This window comes from Sinocyclocheilus anshuiensis, unplaced genomic scaffold (genome assembly GCF_001515605.1).
Source record: "Sinocyclocheilus anshuiensis isolate Anshui unplaced genomic scaffold, SAMN03320099.WGS_v1.1 scaffold491, whole genome shotgun sequence".
NCBI classification, from domain to species: domain Eukaryota; kingdom Metazoa; phylum Chordata; class Actinopteri; order Cypriniformes; family Cyprinidae; genus Sinocyclocheilus; species Sinocyclocheilus anshuiensis.
In genome coordinates, this window is record NW_015551041.1 from 1,449,628 (window position 1) to 1,470,992 (window position 21,365).

Below are 21,365 nucleotides of genomic sequence, written 5' to 3' on the forward strand. Positions count from 1 at the left end.
TTTATATATATATATATATAAAACAAATGAAAAAAACATTTTATAATAATTTTATTTGTATTTTTTTGATTATTTAAATAAAATTAAGATTTTTTTAATGTAAATTATTAAATGACAATGGAATTGCACAATTAACTCATAAGCAATCAGCACACTGTTCAGGCAGTAAATATGGGGAAGGAACGAGAAATGAAAACAACATTTTTATGGCTTGATAAAGACATGTTCGTTGCGTTTGCCAGATTCCTTTCTTCACTGAAGCTGTGTGGTGTCTGGCTGACACAGGAAACTTGGGCCTCAGTTCACACTAACTTGGTAAAGCAGAAAAGGCTTGAAAAAAAAGATAGTATCTAATGGCCCATCTACATCAAAGCAATTAAGCATATGAAAGCCTTTCTGACTGACAGCATCCTTTGCATAATCAGCCTCTGCCAAAAAGACCATGGAAACAATAGTGGAGGCTACACAAAACCAAAGCTAGCTCATCATCCAGTCATCTGATTAACATTAGTGTGAGAAAATACTGCAATGAATGCCCTTCATAATTGACAATGTGTATATTTGTATTATATTCTGACTGAGGAAGGAGTCAATAGCTATCAACACAACTCTATTGTAAAACGGAGACAGCTGCAGCTTCCAAAGCGGTCACGTCATATGATCCAAGAACAGTGACATGAAGGATGAGAAGCATGAAGATCTGTCTTATGATCTTATAACTGTTTGTTACTGGCTACTATACCAACATCTCAAGATTCATGCTACTCAAGATCACTGCTTAAGAGCTCTTTGGACTTAACTTTATGATCAGAACTGTTAATAAGCTGTTTTCTGGAATACTTGATTGGCATTGGGCAGTGAAATATGGCCACTAAAATGTATTTAGGTTACAATTATTATATATATAATATATATACAGTATCTCACAGAAGTGAGTACACCCCTCACATTTTTGTAAATATTTTATATTTTCTATTCATGTGACAACACTGAAGAAATTACACTTTGCTACAATGTAAAGTAGTGAGTGTACAGCTTGTATAACAGTGTAAATTTGCTGTCCCCTCAAAATAACTCAACACACAGCCATTAATGTCTAAACCGCTGGCCACAAAAGTGAGTACACCCCTAAGTGAAAATGTCCAAATTGGGCCCAAAGTGTCAATATTTTGTGCGCCCACCATTATTTTCCAGCACTGCCTTAACCCTCTTGGGCATGGAGTTCACCAGAGCTTCACAGGTTGCCACTGGAATCCTCTTCCACTCCTCCATGACGACATCACGGAGCTGGTGGATGTTAGAGACCTTGAGATGCTCAGTAGGGTTTAGGTCTGGAGACATGCTTGGCCAATCTTCAGCAAGGCAGTGGTCGTCTTGGAGGTGTGTTTGGGGTCGTTATCATGTTGGAATACAACTATGGATCATGCTCTGCTTCTGTATGTCACAGTACATGTTGATAAAATATTTACAAAAATGTGAGGGGTGTTCTCACTTCTGTGAGAAACTGATATATATATATATATATATATCATACACTTATTATTATAGTTATTATCAATTTAAATATATTTAATTCTATTATTCTAATAACTATGCATGATTACACTTGCATGATTTTTCTACTGTTACTATCATAGATCTGTGATCCATTTTTGGGTCACAACTCACTGATCTACAGGACAGTTCAGAAGTGAAAAAGCACAAAAAGAGGTTACAAAACTATTACAACATCTCATATAAGCCTGAAGCTGCATCATGCACTGCTGTGAATCACCTCTACGCTCTCTTGCTAACTCAAAGACAGTGATTCATCAGGTTTTGTCTTTTTTTCTAAATAGGGAGGCTTCAGTTGTATAACAAACTATTAATAAGTCCAGTCTGCTTTTATGGGCAGCAACAGTTTGGCGTTCCCGATCTGACCTTTTGCTGCTTTCCAGTTCTGCAGTGCTTGAGGGCAATGAGCACACGCACACACACACACACACACACACACACACACACACAAAAACACAGGCTCTAAAAATAGACCAGAGACTCCCAACCTCGTAATACACATCTAATGTTCTGTTTAAGCCCATATAATGAACAGGGAAATTGAATTACCATGTGGTGAACAAGATAATATCATACATCAACAATCTGGGAAAAAAAAAAAAAAAATCAAACAGAAAGAAAAGGTGATACTTCTCCAAAAAATGTATGCTAGATCTTTTATCTGTGTGTGTCCCGGTATTCCCTATGTTACAGTATGGGAACCAAATATCCCCACTAGTAAAGTAATACCAGTCAATTTCATCCTTGTAGGCACATTTTTTTGGTCCCCATGAGAAAAACAGCTTATAAAATCAAACAGAATGATCTAAAAATGCAGAAAGTTTTCATGCTTTAGGGTTAGGGTTAGGGTTAGGGTAAGGGGATAGAAAATACAGTTTGCACAATATAAAATCCATTATGACTATGGAGAGTGCCAATAAAACATGAAAACCAGTGTTTGTGTGTGTGTGTGTGTGTGTGTGTGTGTGAACCCCAGTGGAGAGCTAATCTCTGCTTCTGAGAGTCTCACTAATTGAGAAGTGGTACAGGTCAGAGGATCAGCAGTAGACATGGTGGCTTTATCGCTGTAAGGTGCACGCAGCTCCAGCATTAATGAGAGTGATCTCACTGCACTGCTCAGGGAGATAAACTGACACACTGTGAGCGATCGCCTATTTAGCTCGTGATATATTACAGATCTGCAGGCCTGAGAGGACAAATCACTTTCTCCTGAAGAGCTGTTTCTTACAAATTCTGGATATGCAAGTTGAAAGTTCATTTTGAAACATCTGAGAACATGTAATATAATAGCTCGATTCCAAAGCATTTCAAGATATCATAGGTGTGGTTTTAGGGAAGCAATTCCTAAAATAATAAAAATTATAATTATAAAGATTATAATTTTATTAAAAGTATATTTATTTATTTTTACATTTAAAAAATCACAGCCTGGCTAATGAACATTAATTAGGTAAAGCATTTCAAATGCATCACTGGTGTGGTCATTAGGAAGCAATCCAAGAAAGCACTGCAACAAGCTCAGCTGGGAAAATAAACAACCAAGATGATGGAATGTGTTAAGTGAAATACTGACTGTAAACAGATTTGTATTTTATTATTCTTTTAAACAAAGTATACTATATTTATAAATAATTAATATTATTTTATTAAGGTAAATTATTAATTTGATTAAGGTAGGACACTACAGGTGAAGAGGCTAAATATTTATGTTAATAGACATCACCATACTTTCCAATGTTTGTTTAAATATGCAAATGAGGCATTATCTAATTAAATATGCACTTTGTGTTTAAATGCAATTTGAACACATTTCCAGAATGGAAATCTAAACGTTTAATAAATCCAGGTTCAAAATTCTTGCTTCATTTTGTTGACAAAAGAGTTAAATATTTGATTTATTTTATTACTCCATCAATTAAAAAATAAATTCACCATTTAAAACAAAAACTGTATTTAGAGAAAATGGCCTTTAAAGATATGTATTGTAATTGCAAATAAAGTATAATTACTGTAAAGAAAAACACACATTTAAATGTGTATTTTGGATGTTTTCTTTTTTTCTAGTCTGAAAGAAGTCAAGTTATGAAAACAAAATAGCACAATATCTCAAAAATGATGTTTTTTGGAAAAAAAGATTTTAGCCTGTAGTGTCGTGCCTTAAAAGCAAATATTTACAACAATTATAATTATAATACACTTTAATAAAATTATATACTTGAATATTTAGAATTATAAAGATGATGTATTTTATGTATACTGTATACATTTTTTACAAAATTAGATTTTTGTTTGATTTATTTTATTTTTATACTGTATGTATTTTTAATTGTATATTATGTATTATTTATATTATTTTATAATTTTTATTAAATATAAGTCACAGCCTGGCTCATGAATATTAATTAGTAATGTAAAATCAGCCCAGAAGTCCTAACTGATTTTCTGAATGTGGCCTCTAACAATATTAGAATCACTGTTCACTGCTTCCACTTTCGTTGAGTCCACTGTCCACGCAACCAGTCCCATGACAGCTGACATGCAGACAGTAGGCAGTGAGGTAACTTGCTAAGAAACGGAGCTTATAGCACAATGCCTCAAATGACAATGGCACCATAATAGGCTATAAAATCTGACAAAAAAAAAAAATCAGCAACAGAGCAGGATGTTTATCTGAGGACCTGTGATAATAATTTAAAAAGATGTAACCATGTAAAATAAGGATGCTGTGGAAATTACTCACGAAGAAAGTGCTTTTCCAGTAAGGTTATCTCCAGGTGACCTTTGACCTCATTGAGTCGGTCAGCATCACTCATCTTGTAGTCCTGGATGGGAGCAGCAGACATGGTTCCTGGACCAGCCTGGAAACAAAGAGTAAGAGAAAATATGAGACGCTTAAGGTTCACAGCAATGGCAACATTAAATAGCTGTTAAGGTCAATTAAACATCAGAATGATCGTCTAATGGACATTCTCTTTAATCGAACAATACTGAATATGGCCACGTTACAGTCTAATAAATGAGAGTCCATTAGCATCTGTGGCTCCAGCCTGCCAGAGACATTAGAGCATCGTCTTCACAGAGGTTCAGCATAACCAGGATTCGACAAATCACAGCTCTAGTCACCAACCGGATGCCAGTGCGGCAGCTGTAACCATAGTGACCAGCTCACAGAGACACAACAGATCTCTTAGGTGAGCTTTCCTGTGCTTATCAAATTATGTGCAGCAAATGCAATTTCTTTGAAAATGTGCTTGGATGAGGCTGTCCTATATAAAAGCCCGTAATAACATCATTTTGTCTGAACTTGGATTCCAATCAGTTCTTTTCTTGTAAAATGTCAAGCAAAACACTAAAGGTCAGTGCTAAACACAGGGTGGCATCAGAAACAAATGACCACAGGAAAAGATAGTGCAGCTTTACAAAGATTGTTTTTAAGACTAGGGCCTGTGAAGTCTGTGGATGTGAACGACGGAGGGCAATCTCAGCTGCAACAACAGGAAGAGGTCATTTATACAGAAAGAAATACACTGGAGCAAATGGATGTTTGGGCTGAAACTCCGTTGGGAATTTGTCTGCCTCTTAATACAAGGCAAAGAACAGAAACTAAATGCAGGCTGGAAGAAAGTCAAGGGAATACATGTTTTTTTTATTGCTACTATTATTAATAATATTACTCTGAGTATCTGTTCAAAGAACTCAAAGGAATATTTGATTGAGATTCACATTTCTATATAAACCCCAGTTATAAATAAATAAATATTAGTTATGCATTTACAGTGGAAGTCTATGGGAAACTACTGCATGTTAGCCCACAGACTTCCACTGTAATTGCATAGCTATTTATTATTATTTTTTTTTTCTGAACTCCCACTGTAAGCAAATTGTCAAAAAAAAGTGAAACCTCATTCACAACCAATTTCATTTCACATGACATTTCCATCAAAACAGGAGCTACAAATGAACAAATTTAATAAATGAAATAACTTTTATTTTGACAATTTCACCAATCTGGGATTGATTGGATGGTGAAAAGTGGGTGTTACATACCAGAATATGCAGATCTGAATTAGTGATAGGAATTTACTGGCTTGGATATTTGAATCTCATTTTGCAAAATGAATTAATCTTTCTCAAAACAAAACAAAAGTAACGACTTTATTCCATATTTTCGTCTCTACAGCGTCACTTGTGGCGACAGTATCATGATGCGAGCATGTGGTGGCGCTGACCCAGATCCAGCGTAATGACATCATCATCATGATACTGTTGTGAACACGTGTCCACTAGTGACGCAGTAGAGACGAAAATAGGGAATAAAGTCGTTATTTTTGTTTTCTTTGCTCAAAAAAAGTATTCTCGTAGCTTCGTAACTTTACAGTTGAACCACTGATGTCACACGGACTACTTTGTCGATCATCTTGGTACTTTTCTGGACCTTGAACGTGGTAGTTACCTTGCTGTCTATGGGAGGGTCAGAGAGCCCCTAGATTTCATCAAAAATATCTTAAATTGTGTTCCGAAGATGAACGAAGGTCTTACGGGTTTCGAACAACACGAGGGTGAGTAATTAATGACAGAATTTTCATTTTTGGGTGAACTAACTCTTTAAGTAAATTATGATTTCTTGTTGAACTGAATGGCTTTCTATGACTGGTGTTACAAAATCTTCAAAATACAGGTTAACATCACTTTTCACAATCTTATCGCATCTCTACATTTTTCTACAGAGACAAACACCACAAGCACAGTTTTAAAAACAAAATGCATTCAGCACTTTCTGACAGATTCTCTCTTGATATTTCCCACAGATGAAAAAACGTCACTTACAGGGTCTCGCTGCTCTTCTGTTTCTTTGATGGAGCTCTGGTGTTTTACTGGGACATCTTCATTACATTCGCTGTCAGATGCGTTGGGGGACTCGGCAAGGCCTAGGAACTCATCTCGCTTCGGTCCTCTGAACCTTATCTTATCCAATCGCTTTAGCATGTTCAACACAGAGATCTGTGTCTTTATCTTAACATGGCGGGTGGCAACCCTGTAAGGACAAAAGCATGTTTTGGAACTGTGCAGCAATGAAGAAATGTTGCACGACTACATAATACATCTTGATAAATATCATTATCATTTAGACCACGTTCTGGATTTTTTATTTCTTAATTGCACACGTTGAAAAAGAAAAGTACCATAAAATGAATATTTACATACTTTATTTAGTATGCTATCTTATTGTCCAAGTGAAACCCAGCAGTGGAGTAAGACAAAGCCAGCCATTCTTGGCGAAAGAAGTCAGCTCAGGAATAATGTGCAACTGACAGTCACTCGCCTGCACAATAATAGTCTCCCTGCATCGGGTATTGAGGCCTGTGAACTGTAGAGGCAATAATGGGCCGCTTGAACTGGCTGTGAGAAATTGCTACAATCTCAAAGAGATCAGCTGATGTCGGACTAGTGTGGCGCAGGACCCTGTTCTGTACAGTATGTGGGTCAGAGGTAGAGGCCCCATGATCCTCACGTTCATAGCGTGACCCCTGTTGTACACAGCTGATTGTGACGGTTTGATGCATGAGGAAAACCAGACATTGATTTCAAACTTCTCCGGTCTAAAAGTGATTGTTACTCACCTCCATGTCGTTCCAAATCTGTATGACTTCCAATTTTTGAAATAATCATTTAGGCTGCTTTTGTGAACTGGATTAACTGATTCTTTGAAAAGATTTGACTTGAAAAAAAAAATCTGTAAATATTGTACATACAGGTTGATATTGGATATTTAATTGTATATTTTTACGATTTTTATTTTGAAAGTACCTTTGCTGTCATCCAACACTCACTGTACATTGTGATGCCTAAATTCACTCGTAGCATTTATAATGATTCATGTAATTTGAACATTTTAGGCGTTTTATTTTTAATTTATTTAGGCAAAATGGTGTCAAAGTTTCAAATCAACCATTTATCCGTTTTCAAAGTAGTTAAAAGTATTATTTTCATAAATATTTATCTTTAAATTTATATTTATCAGTTTTAGTTTTAGTATTTTTAATACTTTAAAGTAACTTATGAAAACATTTCTGATTTTAGTTGTTTAGTTTTTTTTTCAAGTTTTTAATCTAATATTTATATTTTATTTAATTTTATTTCAGCTTTATTTGGATTAATTTAAACATTTCATATAATAAACTTGTTAGTAGTTTTAGTTAAAAATAACACACAAAGCTACCATATGGCTTTAGAAGAAAGCACAAGTTTGAGGAACCTCATTTAAAATACTTTTATGGTGCTTTTGTATCATTTTGCAGCATTAATGTTAACTATTTGGAAATAAGAAGCTAGTACATTCTTCAAACTGTTTCCTTTTGTGTTCCTCAAAGAAATTCAGTCATACAGGTTAAGAATGACAGGAGGGAGAGTAAATAATGACAGAATTTAAATTTTGAGGTGTCTGTCCTTTTAATCCTAATATACTGTATGTGCTGATTGCTATGATAACAAATGGAAACAGCACATTCGGCTGTTAAACTCATGGAAAGACGCAGGTCATGAACTATTGTGCTCTTCCTCGGGCAACGTCTCTAAAATGTCTTTGTGCATCTAAAAAAATTCCCTGAGAATGCTGAGACTGAAGCACTAACACAGTTTTGCAACATGTGACTGGATTATATATCCAAAAAAACTCTCCAGGACCCAAAGGCCCACGGTGTTGTACAAAATAATGCTATTGGTGTTCCAAACTCTGCATTCCCTGTAGTTAGTTGACCTTACAGCAAACAAAGCAGGCCTGGGAACAAAGCGGCCGTATGCGTGCCTAGACACTCAAAACCTCCAGCCGAGTTCTAATTTCACTTCCAGAGCTCAGACAACATGCTGTACATGATAATGACAGGACTGAGGTTTAACGGCAGCCGTCTTGTTCTTAAGCAGCCTGAGTTTGGCATCCTGTGAATTAGAAAGGGACTTCTTTTGACAATAAGCAGACGTTTCATGCAGCTCACACAAGGGAAAGGGAAATAGCTCGAGCGGATGATATTTATCACCCATGTCTAGATTTGACAGATTTACAATGTTTTAACTCATTAGATCGCGTCGTTTTATGAGAAGTTATGACAGTGTGTTAAACATCAAAACTAATCATGTCCTTTTCATACAAAAGTTTTGCTTGGGAAAAAGTACTACAGTAAATCAGGCCTACAGTACAATAAAAAAATCATTTCCCCTCTTATGTTCCATAGTGTCTTATGTTCCATAGTGTAAAAAGTGTTTCTTTAAAAGGAACAGTTTGCCCAAAAATGACATGATCTTAAGGGAACAGGGTTTGCATGCAGTATGCACACTTTTTAGAAGACTTGGAACATAGCATTCATGTCTTATGGACTATTTTATGGTCAAATTAAAAATAAATAAATACTAATATATATATATATATATATATATATATATATAAAATAAAATGATCTAGGATAAAGGATCCCCACTGAAGGCCAAATACACAGAATTGGGAGAATGTTTTGAGACACAAGTGGTTGAGCAAGTTTGATTTGTTCAGGGTGGAGCATGAGTTTAAATTTCCCACTCCTCACTAGTCTGCACAGCTTTTGGGTGGAGCTCTACCAACAATCAACCTACAAGTTTAGGTGGAGGAAAAATTCCTAGCATCTGTTTGAAGGGATAGTTCATCCAAAAATGTACATTCCATCATAATTTACTCAGACGTCATTTCAAACCTGTAAGACTTACTTTTGTGGAACATTAATATTTTGTGAAATGTCTCAAGTGTTTTTGTCCATGACATAGAAGACTTAGGGCACCAAAACTATTTAGTAACCAACATTTTTTTTTTAATTCATTTTTGTTTTCTGCAGAAGAATTAATTATTAATTTTGTGGTGAAATATCCTTTTAACCAACAAGTGGAACAACCGCGATTGGCTCTAAAAGCATTCTGTAATCACTCCACTCAAGATCCACTCCATGTTTTATATCTCACACTCCTTCATACTACTGAGAGAAACCCACTCAGAGCAAGAGAGAGATAATATTAAGGTTCTAAATTTAAAAATTTTAGGACTGGAATGATGTACAGGTTTTTAGTCTGTGTCCATCACATAATCATCCAACCGACAACCCAGCTAATAAAAATGTGTTCTAAGAACACCTTGCTAATGTTCCTTTTAAGTTATGAAAAACATTTTTGTCTGAATTCTGGGAATGCCACTTAAACTAATAAGTGGTAACGTATAAAAAATGTTAAGCCCTGTCGGTGCGGATAGCCCAGGGGTAGGCAAGATCGGTCCTAGAGAGCAGCAGTCCTGCAGAGTTCAGCTCCAACCCTGAAAAAAAAAAAACTCACCTGCCTATAGCCTTAGTAATGCTGAAGACACTGATTAGCTTGTTCAGGTGTTTTTGATTAGGGTTGGAGCTGAACTCTGCAGGACTGCGGCTCTCTAGGACCGAACTTGCCTACCCCTGGGATAGCCTCATGGTTAGTGCGCCGATATGTAACGCAACTGCACTTGCAGTGACCCGGGTTCGATTACAGTATCGTGGTCCTTCAACGATCTTGTTCCCCTCTCTTGGCCCAGTGTTTTCCTGTCTCCTCTCTACTGTCCTATCACATTAAAGGCATTAAAAAGCTCATAAATGTAACTTTTAAAAAGTTTTGGTTTTTACACGACTGCTATGGTCACGACTGCTATGGTCAAGCATACAGTGTGCATGATGCAAATGTCATCATCAGCATAGTACATGCGTACTGTAAGAGCGCATTATTTTAGCTGCGCATACATTATACACTTAGCTTGGACATGCGCCTTGAATTTTGTAACTAATTAGTTTGTCCATAAGGTGGCATCATTGCCCATTGTTTCACAATGGAAAAAGAAATCGATGAGACAGAACAACAACAAACTACTGGAGATGTTAAAGGGGTCATATGATGCGATTTCAATTGTTCCTTTCTCTTTGGAGTGTTACAAGCTCTTGGTGCATAAAGAAGATCTGTAAAGTTGCAAAGACTAAAGTCTCAAATCCAAAGAGATATTCTTTATAAAAGCTAAGAGTCAGCCACACCTACCTAAAACGGCTCGTTCTAACACGCCCCCACATATCTACCTCACTATGTGGGAAGATTTGCATAACGCCGCCCAAATGTTCACGCAAAGAAAGAAGGTATAAGTCATTATAATCAGTAATTATGTCCCCACAATCACAACGCATTGGATAGCTGGCCAATCACAGCACACTGGATAGCTGGCCAATCACAGCACACCTCGCTTTTTCAGACCGATGAGCTTTGTAAAAATCGACGCATTTCAGAAAGGCGGGGCATAGAGGAGAAACAATAATGTACAGTATGTGGAAAATAATGTGTTTTTTGAACTTTAAACTGCATAAACACATTTCATTACACCAAATACACAAAATAAATGTTCTTTTTAGCAGCAACATATGACCCCTTTAACAAAAACAGATGGCTCCGCTGATGAGCACTTGTGACAAGTTAAGATACTCTAGTTTAAATAAGTACAAAGATATTTTTATAGATGACTTCTGGAGAGAGATACTGCAGACACTGAACAAGGACTAAACTTTCTAGTGTGCACATGTTGAGCGCTAGGGCTCACGTCCATCAAATGAAGTAGCTATAGGTTCTCACTTTATATATTTATTATACACAAGTCCACACTTTCGTTACATAACGCCACCTCGTTAAGTAGAAATCTTTAGTGGAGTCGCCTCATAGTGGGCTCGGCAGAAGAGCGCATCTAAGTCGCATAGCGGCCACGCAGGGGGCGCTCGCGAGCATTCTTCTGAAAGCTAATTTTCTGCGGTTCGCTCTGTCTTGGCCCTGTCCCAAATGGCACACTTCATGTGGACTTTCGGTCTTGCGGACTTACAATGGCCGCCGCGTGCGCGTGTCCGTTAAGTCCACCAGACCGTAGAGTGTCCCATTTGTCATTTTAGCGTTCAGAAGGGTGCTCGCGAGCGCCCCCTTTGCGGCCGTTATGCGCCCTCGATCCGCACTTCTGCCGGCTTCTTCTACCCGACAGTCAAAGCAGCATTACGTCACGAAAGTGCGGACTCCGAGGAAGACGCGAGGGTTTAGGGTGCCATTTGGGACAGGGCCCTTGTGCGCAGCAACGTTCGCACAGCTTTCAAAGTATACTCAACCGCGGATGGATAAGTTTGACCCGTGCGCAGTACCACCTAGTGGACTCTTCTATCTCAGCAACATTCACCTTGCTCCAACTGTTGCGTGCATGGACCACCTTGGACCATCCTGCTGACGAAATTTACATCATGCAGACATTGTGTGGAGTATACATTACAAATGCACAGGACGTGTGCCATTTAGGACAGGGCCATAGAAAGACTGTGTTCGGCTACATTAATAACACCCATTACAATTACATCATAGGTATGACAACTTTGAGGCCACTGAGCGACTCCCCTTTCACTCTCCCCGACTCTGACAATGAGTTTAGCGGTCAGGCTGCTCTTCTGTGCTCCCTTCGACCACATCCTCCGACACCGGCATTGTGTTAGACATCTCCATTCCCCCACTCTCTCTAAACCCCATCATCCGCCCCATTGTCATACTCTGCAGCCTATTATCTGACAGCAATGTTTTGCGCGTTTATACATTTTTTTTTCTCGTGTACTGCACTCTCAACAAGCGTCTTATTAGCACGTTTTATTTCCAAGCATTCTGCTCCAGGGTTTTGCATCATCATCACCTCACCGTGTAGTTCAAGTTGGATCTCATCAATAAAACATCGAGGGTTGACACAGTTGCACCATCAATATATTGCCGAGTAATGCCTTGACCTAAAAGCCTTTCATCACTACAAAACATCTTCTAGATCGATGCCGTGGAGAATGGCGGCTTTCGTGCGCGTGCAAAATATTGGAAATCGTTTCTTACCTCGTCTTGAGGCTAAGGGATGGTTGTCACATTAAGCCACAAAATATATTAGCCTAAATAAAACCGTGAAATAAACATGTGTACAGAAAACCTGCTGCAGCTGTGCGAAACTACAAACAATGTGGCACATTCGCGCTGTAAATGAGTTTGAGGATTCGGATTCGAACGCAACAATGTAACAAAAGCTTCTTCAGTCTGACACATTGTAACATGCACCCCGCCCGCCGCGGGATTAACACCCAGAAAGGGGAAGAAAGTTTTCTTACCCACCTTGCACGGAATTCGTAATTAAGTTTCATTAACAGGAAGGCATGAATATTCGAGCTTCGCCCCGCTCCGTCGCCACCTGCTACCAGCTCGATGATGAGAAACCCGGCGTAAAATGCCCAAGCGGACACATACTGATCTACCGATGCGATTCCCTGCGCTGTCAGATGTTATTTCCAGCGTTATTAAGGATTAGAATCGCATGCAAACGGCAAACCATCATTTGGGGTTCGTTTCAATCTGTTGTTGATATCCAGCGAGACTCACTTCACACCAGGAAATTTCGTCAATGACAGCGACAGACGCTCTTAAAGGGGCCGATAATTGACAGTCGTCTCTTATCAAATAGAAACGCTCTCAAATCTTCCTTCTTCGTGAATGAAGTCAAATGTGCTCAAATTAGTGTATGTATTTGGAATATTAAACAACAATAGAGGGCCTGTTGTGTTTTAACAAGCGAGGCGGACATTAATCCCATAACTCTGTCAAATCCATGCTTAAAATTTATGCGTCATATACGCACGCGAGGTTGAAAACAAACGCGAAGGTGTATGATTTATCTTTAATTCTTTTGAAGTGGACTTGTTTGGACGTGAACATACGCCTTTAGGTCTAGACGGCTATGTGACAGGTCTGGTTTGACTCGTTTTGGGGTGTTTGCACTGCAGTTAGCCTCGACCATTGGATGATTGTGTGTCCACCAGGTGGCGCGCAATGACAGATCATTGTTTTTACTTTTAATCAACTGAACTGTCAGAGATAACATTCTGTTAATCACACATTATATTTTCTATCTAAATTTTAACATTTTATATTTGACTTGTTTATTCTACACTTCATTACACAATACTAGCAAAACACTTCCAAATACTATAATGGGAATTACCATGGTTCCATTGGTAAAGCCATGTTATTTTAACACTTCATCATAATCACCATAAAGTTTTTATCACATAAATGATCATGTAAATACTATGGTATTTGAGTCTGGTAATCATTCAGTACCATGGTAGATGGGGGAGCATGTTTAATAATTATTTTTTAAATAATTCATGAATTTTAAAAATTTTGTTCACTTAAATTGACTAACTCACTATTAAAAAGTTTGGGGTTGGTAAGATTTTTTATTTATTTTCTTTTTTTTAAATGTTTTTGTCACTTTGCTTACCAAGGCTGCATTTATTTGGTTCAATACAATTTTTTAAAACTCTATTCTATTTTAATATATTTTAAGATGTAATTTATTTCTATGATGCAAATCTGAATTTTCAGCTGTCATGACTCCAGTCTTCATTGTCACATGATCCTTCAGAAATCATTCTAATATGCTGATTTGCTGTGCAAGAAACATTTTTCATTATCATCAATGTTAAAAACCATTGTGTTTCCTAATATTTTTGAGGAAACTGATTTATTTTTATTTATTTATTTATTTTTATTGATGAACTGAAAATAAATCTCATAAATGTCTTTACTGTCACATATGTGTCCTTGTTGAATAAAAGTATACATTTTTTTAATATTCACATATCTCAAACTTTTGAACAGTAGTGTATGTTGAAGGAATTTCATTATAGCAAAATAATTAGAAATATTAGTCATTTTAGTGAGGGGGAAAAAAGATACAAGATCATACAGATTTTTAATTAAATCTTTTAAATTCATTTATTTACAATGTTCAAATGTTTTATCAGTGCGAATAGTAAGAATATAAATACCTTATTTTACATGCTGGTATCTAATATCTACGAGCTTTGACAAGTAATGGAGGTATTTCATGGATACACATTTAATATATTTCATGTGATAATGTGTGTTCACTTAAAGGGTTAGTTCACCCAAAAATGAAAATTCTGTCATTAATTACTCATCCGCGTGTTGTTCCAAACCCGTAAGACAACGTATATGGTACTTTACGACAGTACCATATACGCGAGCATGTGGTGGTGCTGACCCAGATCCGTGAACGTGTCCACAACTGAAGCAGTAGAGACGAAAATGTGGAATAAAGTCGTTATTTTTGTTTTCTTTGTGCAAAAAAGTATTCATAACCCTTTAAGGACTACCGATCAATAAATGCTTCTAAACTATTACAGATTACATAGTTACTGACCTGACATCACTTTCACATAGACTGACCTTTAACATGAGTAAAGAATGGCTCCCTGAATGTCTCAGTCTATACTATTTACACAAGAGGTTTGGCAGAGCTATAAAATAGTCGACAGGCACTTTAGGAATCTTTTGATTCTTTGTTGGTAATTTAGATGCAGAGCAAACAAAACACTGCTTTTCTATGTACAGCACTGGCAGGGACTTTAAGGCATGCTGAACATAAGCTGTAAAATACTGTAAGAGGTAATCACTGTAAAACACACCTGACCATTGAACCCAATGACAGACAGTGTGTATGATGGTCATCTTCATCCTAATAATTCATCTGAAACATAACTGGGGGAAAGAAAATTCAGACATTTGGGGCAAAAAATAAAACGACGTATTAAGCTACATCTGCTTAAAAATGCACAGTATAAAAAAACACAATATAAACATTCAAAACAGTGCTGTAAAAAATACCACAGTAAACATAAATATTCAATATTGGCATCACAGTGAAATCCTAATTTACAATTTTACAGATAACCCTATTACACATCTAAAATACAAAATGTCACTATAAACATTACTTACACATCATAAGTTATCTGTTTATGACTGATGAATTCTGGAATAAACTGTACAAATGCTAAATAATATCAAAGTCTTTTGCTGTAACTCCAGATCAGCTTTATCCTTTTCGATGTCAGAAAACTTTTCTGCTCAACTTGGACAATGTAGCACTTTGGAATGCTGGGATAGCTAGCGCCCGGCTTCCTTTTGTATTAAATGAACCTTTATAAATACTAAAAACTATTTCAGAGCAGGACAATGTTGTGCTTTAATAATAGTGGGGACACAGAAACTGGTTCAAACCCGCTCCAGTTCATTCAGCATCCTTCAAGTTGAAGACTCAGATTGATGTTTCATTGCTGCCACTAACAAGAGAAAGAAAGAGAGGTGTTACAATCAGAAAGTGACCAAATAAATCCTAATGATCAGCATATGACCTCCAACTCACTCCGAATCAAAGTCTTTGTCTGCCAGGGTCACGGGGCTCGTGCCCAGCTCTACGGTCATCCCGTTCAGTGCAGACTGAGGTGGTAATGGAGGTGGTTTGATGATGATGCTGTTGGCCTCGGTTCCTGAGCGAACCCCCTCGTTTGACCCCACCGATGGAGTCTTTCGGGGGATCTGGGGTGGGTTGTAGTCACTAAGCTTCTCCCTCAAGCGGTTCTTCATGTTCTTGTCCGTCAGTGGGGGTGGATATGTCATCTTGTTCTTTAAAATGCCTAATAAAAGGGAAATGATAGTATAATAGAATATTTGAATAGAATATATATATATACAATTATATTATTTAAAATATATAATATATTCTAATTAAAGAAATAGTTTATTTTTGTAATAAAATTCATGAATAGGCACAAATCAATTTTATTTTTTTATTATAATTTTTTTAATATTGGTCATCTTGTTCTTTCAAATACCTAATAAAGATACTAATATAATACAATATAATATAATACAGAATATATATATAAATATATACATTTTATTATACTATTATTAATTACTAACATATATAAAATATGCATGCAGGAAGAAAATGGATTTTTCAAGTACTAAAATGGTTTCATTCACTTGTTTCTTAATTGTTTTTCCCTCTAGTTTTTGTTTTTAAGTAGTAATTTTTATTTCGTTTAAGTAGTTGTCGCTCACCTCTTCTGGGTAACTGGTTGCTGTTTGGCTGACTGGGTGAACTCTCACTTTGAGACACATCTCCATTGTGATTTAATTTATTCCCTTGATGAAGCTCCACATTCACTTTCGTTTCCACCCGCAGTTTCTCTGGACCACCTGGCTCCTCACTGGCTGTGGGCGGCTCCTGCGGCCAGTATGGCTTCCCTTGACCGGACACAGCATCAACTGCAGAACAACATGAGTAAAGTTATCAAAAATCCAAGTTTAAATAAAAATAAAATGAATAAAACACGTAAAAGAGCAGGTCAGAGTTCACAGAAGAGGCTGCAGGCACCTTTCGGAGTGCTATGGATGGGCGTTCTCTCGTTATTCCATTTGGTCCTGGAGTGCCTGGCCTCGTCCTCGCTGTCCGAGGAGTGGGAGGAAGCGTAGGAGCTGCTGTGTTCATCCACTGAGAGCTCACTGTCCGAATCCGAGTCTGAAAATAACAGAAAATGATTATTCAGAAGTTATGACACCAGCTGAGTCTTCAATGGTCTTAAAAATAGTTGCATAATGCTCCTAAGGGTTATTTCTGTCCTCACCTTCTGCCTTTTTACTCTTGTGGAAGAAGAGCGACGAGTCTCCTTCGTCATGCCCCACATTTCCACCATTAGACGATATGCTGCGTTTCTTCTCCCTGAGTGAAAACAACATCAAATCTATACATTATTACATAATCATCATTACATTAAGTGGAGTCACACTGAAGTTATTCAGTGACAGTAAGTTGCATGTGAAATGTTCACAAATGCAGCTGCCAATATAGCAATATTACATATATGACAACCAGAATTTCTTCTCTGATTAGTTAATAACTTTTTCTCTGTAAATGGCATATGCTTTACCGCTACGCTTTGCAGTTAGAAGTGTGTCTGAGAGATCAAACATGTGAAGCAATACACATTGGATTCAATATAAGATCCATTTAACAGATGACACTGTGCTGTGAATTACAATACTGTAGGGCTCTGTCAGTGGTTATGGTAAAAAATATAAGTCATAAATATGGCTAAAGTGCACCCATTGATAGTCATAATGAACTTAGTCTCAAGTAAAGATATTCAGTGGAGTGACCTAAAAACCGAATGCCCCTTTGAGATGTTTACGCACAATATAACAGCTAATAATTGGTGCAAATAGGTTAGTGCAAATACTGCCTAACCTAATAGTTCATAATTCCAGATATATTTAGACCATTAATATATGAGAGAAAAATCAAGGTCTGGGGAAGTTCAAATGATACACGATTCTCATTTTAAGAGGTTAACGAGGAGGTATGGAGATATTTTACATTAGCATTTCAAATTAAACATTGTTTTATTACACGGATGTTTAAGAAATACTTGATTCTGATTGGTCAGTTGTAGGATTCAATATAAAATAACTCAAATCGTAATTCACTCCTGGTGCATTACCTGAGTGTGGAAACAAGGTAGCTGCTGCCGTGACTCTTGCCTGATCTAACAGAGGTCTGTAGAGAAACAGTGGACTCTCCAATGGTGGTCCGGTACAGACCTCCATCCTCCGTGTAGACGTCACCATTCAGAGAACGCTGGGATGACAGATGAAGAGACTCACTGTTAGTGATTAGTCAGTAAATACATTGGGCCTATACATCAATTTTTAATTAACTTATTTATTTTGTTAACTGAAAATGTGTCAGACTCACTGTGAGTAAGGTAGCCCGTGTTGTACTGGGATCTTCAGCTGGTACTTTCTTCCCTGTAAAGGTACTTTTAAGGTTCCTCCTCACGTCTTTGTTGAGAATACAGTGGAAAAAGAAGATGCAAATGCCCTGAAATTAAAAAAATACACATCATTACTGAATAATTAAATACATACACATTTGTCATAATACACAAGCAAAATCAATCCCAAAAGCAATCCAATCCCATATGGTTTATATAAAACACATTAAGTAATTCCCATTGCATTGTGTTTAATTATCCATGTTTATATTTTGATTAATATTTTTACCTCATCTTTTTTAAAATTTTAACTTTCATTTCACATATTTTTACTTCACTAGGCCTATTCTCTTTCTTTTGTTTGCTTATTAGCAACAACAACAATAATAATAATTATTATTATTTTTATTACTATATATGCTGACAATTGTGTTGATACAGCATTGTTGACTCTTACTTAATTTTACATTTTTACATTTTTGTTATTTTTTTTACAATGATATTGTTTTATTTTTAATAAAAACAACACAGAAAATAAAGAGATAAAACGAAAGATAAAATAAGATGGGGTAAAAAAATAAGAAAAATATAAAAATGTAAAATGAAATACAATCAAGTAATTTACCTACACTTTACTCACACAATTGCAAATTGCATACATTGTCAACATATGCATGTGTGTTATTGTTGCTAATAAAATAAACAATACAGAAAGAAAATAGTGAAGTAAATAAAGAGATATGTTAAATGAAAGGTAAAATAAAAAGTAAAAATTATATATATATAATGTATTTACTTACATTTTAAATATAAGTAATTTTAGAAATATAAGCAAGCCATCTAAAATTTCTGTTCTGACAAACAGTGAACATTATTTACACAGCACATGACCATACTGTATGTACCTGCAAGCAGCTGAGGATGGCAAAGAGGTAGTGGAAGGACAACACATCACTGTTGACTGCCATTAGACCCAGCAGCCAGGTGGCGCTGATGAGCAACAGGAGGAGGAAGGCCACTCGAAGAGCAGAGCTGCACAAGAGCAAATGAGAACGATGAAAAAGATTAGCTTTTACCTGCTTATTATTGTTCAGTTTGACCTTTAAGCTTTCTCACTGAACTTACATTGCTCCTGACTTTTCCATTCGCTGGCGCCGTCCACACGAGGCTTTGGCTGCCAGCACAATTAGGACTGTATTTATCTGTTAAACAAAGAGGTTTATTTTCCATTATTTACTCAAAACCAAATACATCAGTTGGGAGATGGAAAGGAATGCAGTGCTTCCACTGTGTTAAATAAGATTAAAATACACAAACTGACCAGCACTACTATGGAGATTGGTCCTGTGATGCTCCAGATAAGAGTGTCATAAACAGAGAGCCAACAGAAGTCAGGGTTTCCATAACCCTGAGGATCCAAACCCACAGCCAGACCTGAGAAGAGACAATCAATCAGCAACAATGCACGATCAAGATTTATAGGGGGTTTGGGTGGTTTTTAATTGTGTGTGTGTGTGCGTGTATATATATATATATATATATAGAGAGAGAGAGAGAAATGCTAAAATGTATTTTCACTGATGAGTATGCTAGTAGATTTTCAAACAAGCTCATTTTTCAGTGAATTTTGATTAAATATTTTGAAAAAATTTAATTAATTCAGTCAGTAATTTACTGTACTTTACCATTCAAAAGTTGGAGTTGCTAGGATGTTTTTATGTTTTAGAAAGAAGTATCTTATGTTCACCAAGGCTACATTTATTTGACAGTAAAACAGCAATTTAATTACAATTTAATATAACTCTATAAATTTAAAATTAAATATAAATCTTTTCTATTAATATATTCTAAAATGTAATTTATTTCTGATGCAAAGCTGAATTTTCAGCATCATTACTCCAGTCTTCAGTGTCACATGATCCTTCAGAAATCATTCTAATATGCTGATTTTCTGCACATTTTTGTGAAAAATCATTTTTTTCAGGATCCTTCGATGAATGCAAAGTTCAAAAGTTCAGCATTTTAAATAAAAATCTTTCGTAACATTATAAAAGTCTTTACTGTCACTTTTGAGTAATTTAATGCACCGCTGCTGAATAAAAAGTATTAATTTCTTAAATTAATCTTACCGACCCCAAACTTTTGAATGGTAGTGTATAACACACAGTATACCTACATATTAGTGCTGTCAAATCGATTAATCATGATTAATCGCATCCAAAATAAACATTTATGTTTACATAATATATGTTTGTGTACTGTGCATATTATATGCATATATAAATACACACACATGCACAATATATTTAAGAAATATTTACATATATAAATAAATATAAATTACATATGAAGAGCTCATTTGCAAAAACAGATAACTCCGTTTTTTTATTTTCAAAAATCATGTTTTTATTATGTTATCATGTTTTTATTGTGTTTTATTGAGTTAGTTAGCTGTATATTTTAGTTATTTTTTAACCTAATCAAAATAACCCAACTGCAGTTTGAGATTAATTGAAAAAACATGACTTTTGAAAATTGCTAAAGAGTTATCTGTTTTTGCAAATGAACCCTTCATATATTTCTTCAATATACAGTATACATGTATATATTGTATATGCATATAAATACACACACACACACACACACACACACACACACACACAATATATTATGTAAACACAAACTTTTATTTTGGATGCGATTAATTGTGATTAATCTATTTGACAGGACTACAACACATATAATGTATACAAAACATGTTAACTATTTATTTGACAAATAACAGCTTAAAAATATAGCCAGGCAAACGTGTCCTCTAGATCATACAGTACCAGTGATAATAGCAGGAATCCCCCAGCCGATGGCGTAGTAGAAGCGCATGTGGCCCTGGTTGATGTTACGCATCTCGGTCAGCATGCGATAGATGTGCAGCCCCTCCACAAACATCCAGGCAAATGCGCACATGCACGAATAATGTAGCAGAATGGCCACAACAGTACATACAAACTACAAATCAGATAAGAAACAGAAAGGTTTAGTATCACATAGAATCGTCTAAGATAAATAAAATAAAACAATGTGGTTGTTATTATA

General features: G+C 36.2%; 2 protein-coding genes across 2 annotated transcripts in view; both read right to left on the bottom strand.

Annotated features, from left to right (window-relative positions):
• The window catches only part of LOC107661490 (GRAM domain-containing protein 4-like), a 31,036-nt gene extending 17,834 nt beyond the window's left edge, over nucleotides 1-13,202 (bottom strand). The window contains exons 1-3 of the mRNA XM_016451103.1: nucleotides 12,745-13,202; nucleotides 6,382-6,589; nucleotides 4,295-4,412 (exon numbers count right to left, since the gene is read on the bottom strand). Of these exons, the coding sequence (XP_016306589.1) occupies nucleotides 4,295-4,412; nucleotides 6,382-6,589; nucleotides 12,745-12,773 (355 nt within the window). The 5' untranslated portion in view covers nucleotides 12,774-13,202. The remainder of the gene's footprint in view (nucleotides 1-4,294; nucleotides 4,413-6,381; nucleotides 6,590-12,744) is intronic.
• A 2,281-nt stretch (nucleotides 13,203-15,483) lies between these two features.
• celsr1b (cadherin EGF LAG seven-pass G-type receptor 1b) overlaps nucleotides 15,484-21,365 on the bottom strand; it is a 47,144-nt gene continuing 41,262 nt past the window's right edge. The window contains exons 24-34 of the mRNA XM_016451104.1: nucleotides 21,104-21,278; nucleotides 19,594-19,706; nucleotides 19,398-19,474; nucleotides 19,178-19,304; nucleotides 18,254-18,379; nucleotides 18,000-18,136; nucleotides 17,127-17,221; nucleotides 16,877-17,020; nucleotides 16,561-16,767; nucleotides 15,860-16,130; nucleotides 15,484-15,776 (exon numbers count right to left, since the gene is read on the bottom strand). Coding sequence (XP_016306590.1) covers nucleotides 15,752-15,776; nucleotides 15,860-16,130; nucleotides 16,561-16,767; nucleotides 16,877-17,020; nucleotides 17,127-17,221; nucleotides 18,000-18,136; nucleotides 18,254-18,379; nucleotides 19,178-19,304; nucleotides 19,398-19,474; nucleotides 19,594-19,706; nucleotides 21,104-21,278 — 1,497 coding nt within the window. The 3' untranslated portion in view covers nucleotides 15,484-15,751. The remainder of the gene's footprint in view (nucleotides 15,777-15,859; nucleotides 16,131-16,560; nucleotides 16,768-16,876; nucleotides 17,021-17,126; nucleotides 17,222-17,999; nucleotides 18,137-18,253; nucleotides 18,380-19,177; nucleotides 19,305-19,397; nucleotides 19,475-19,593; nucleotides 19,707-21,103; nucleotides 21,279-21,365) is intronic.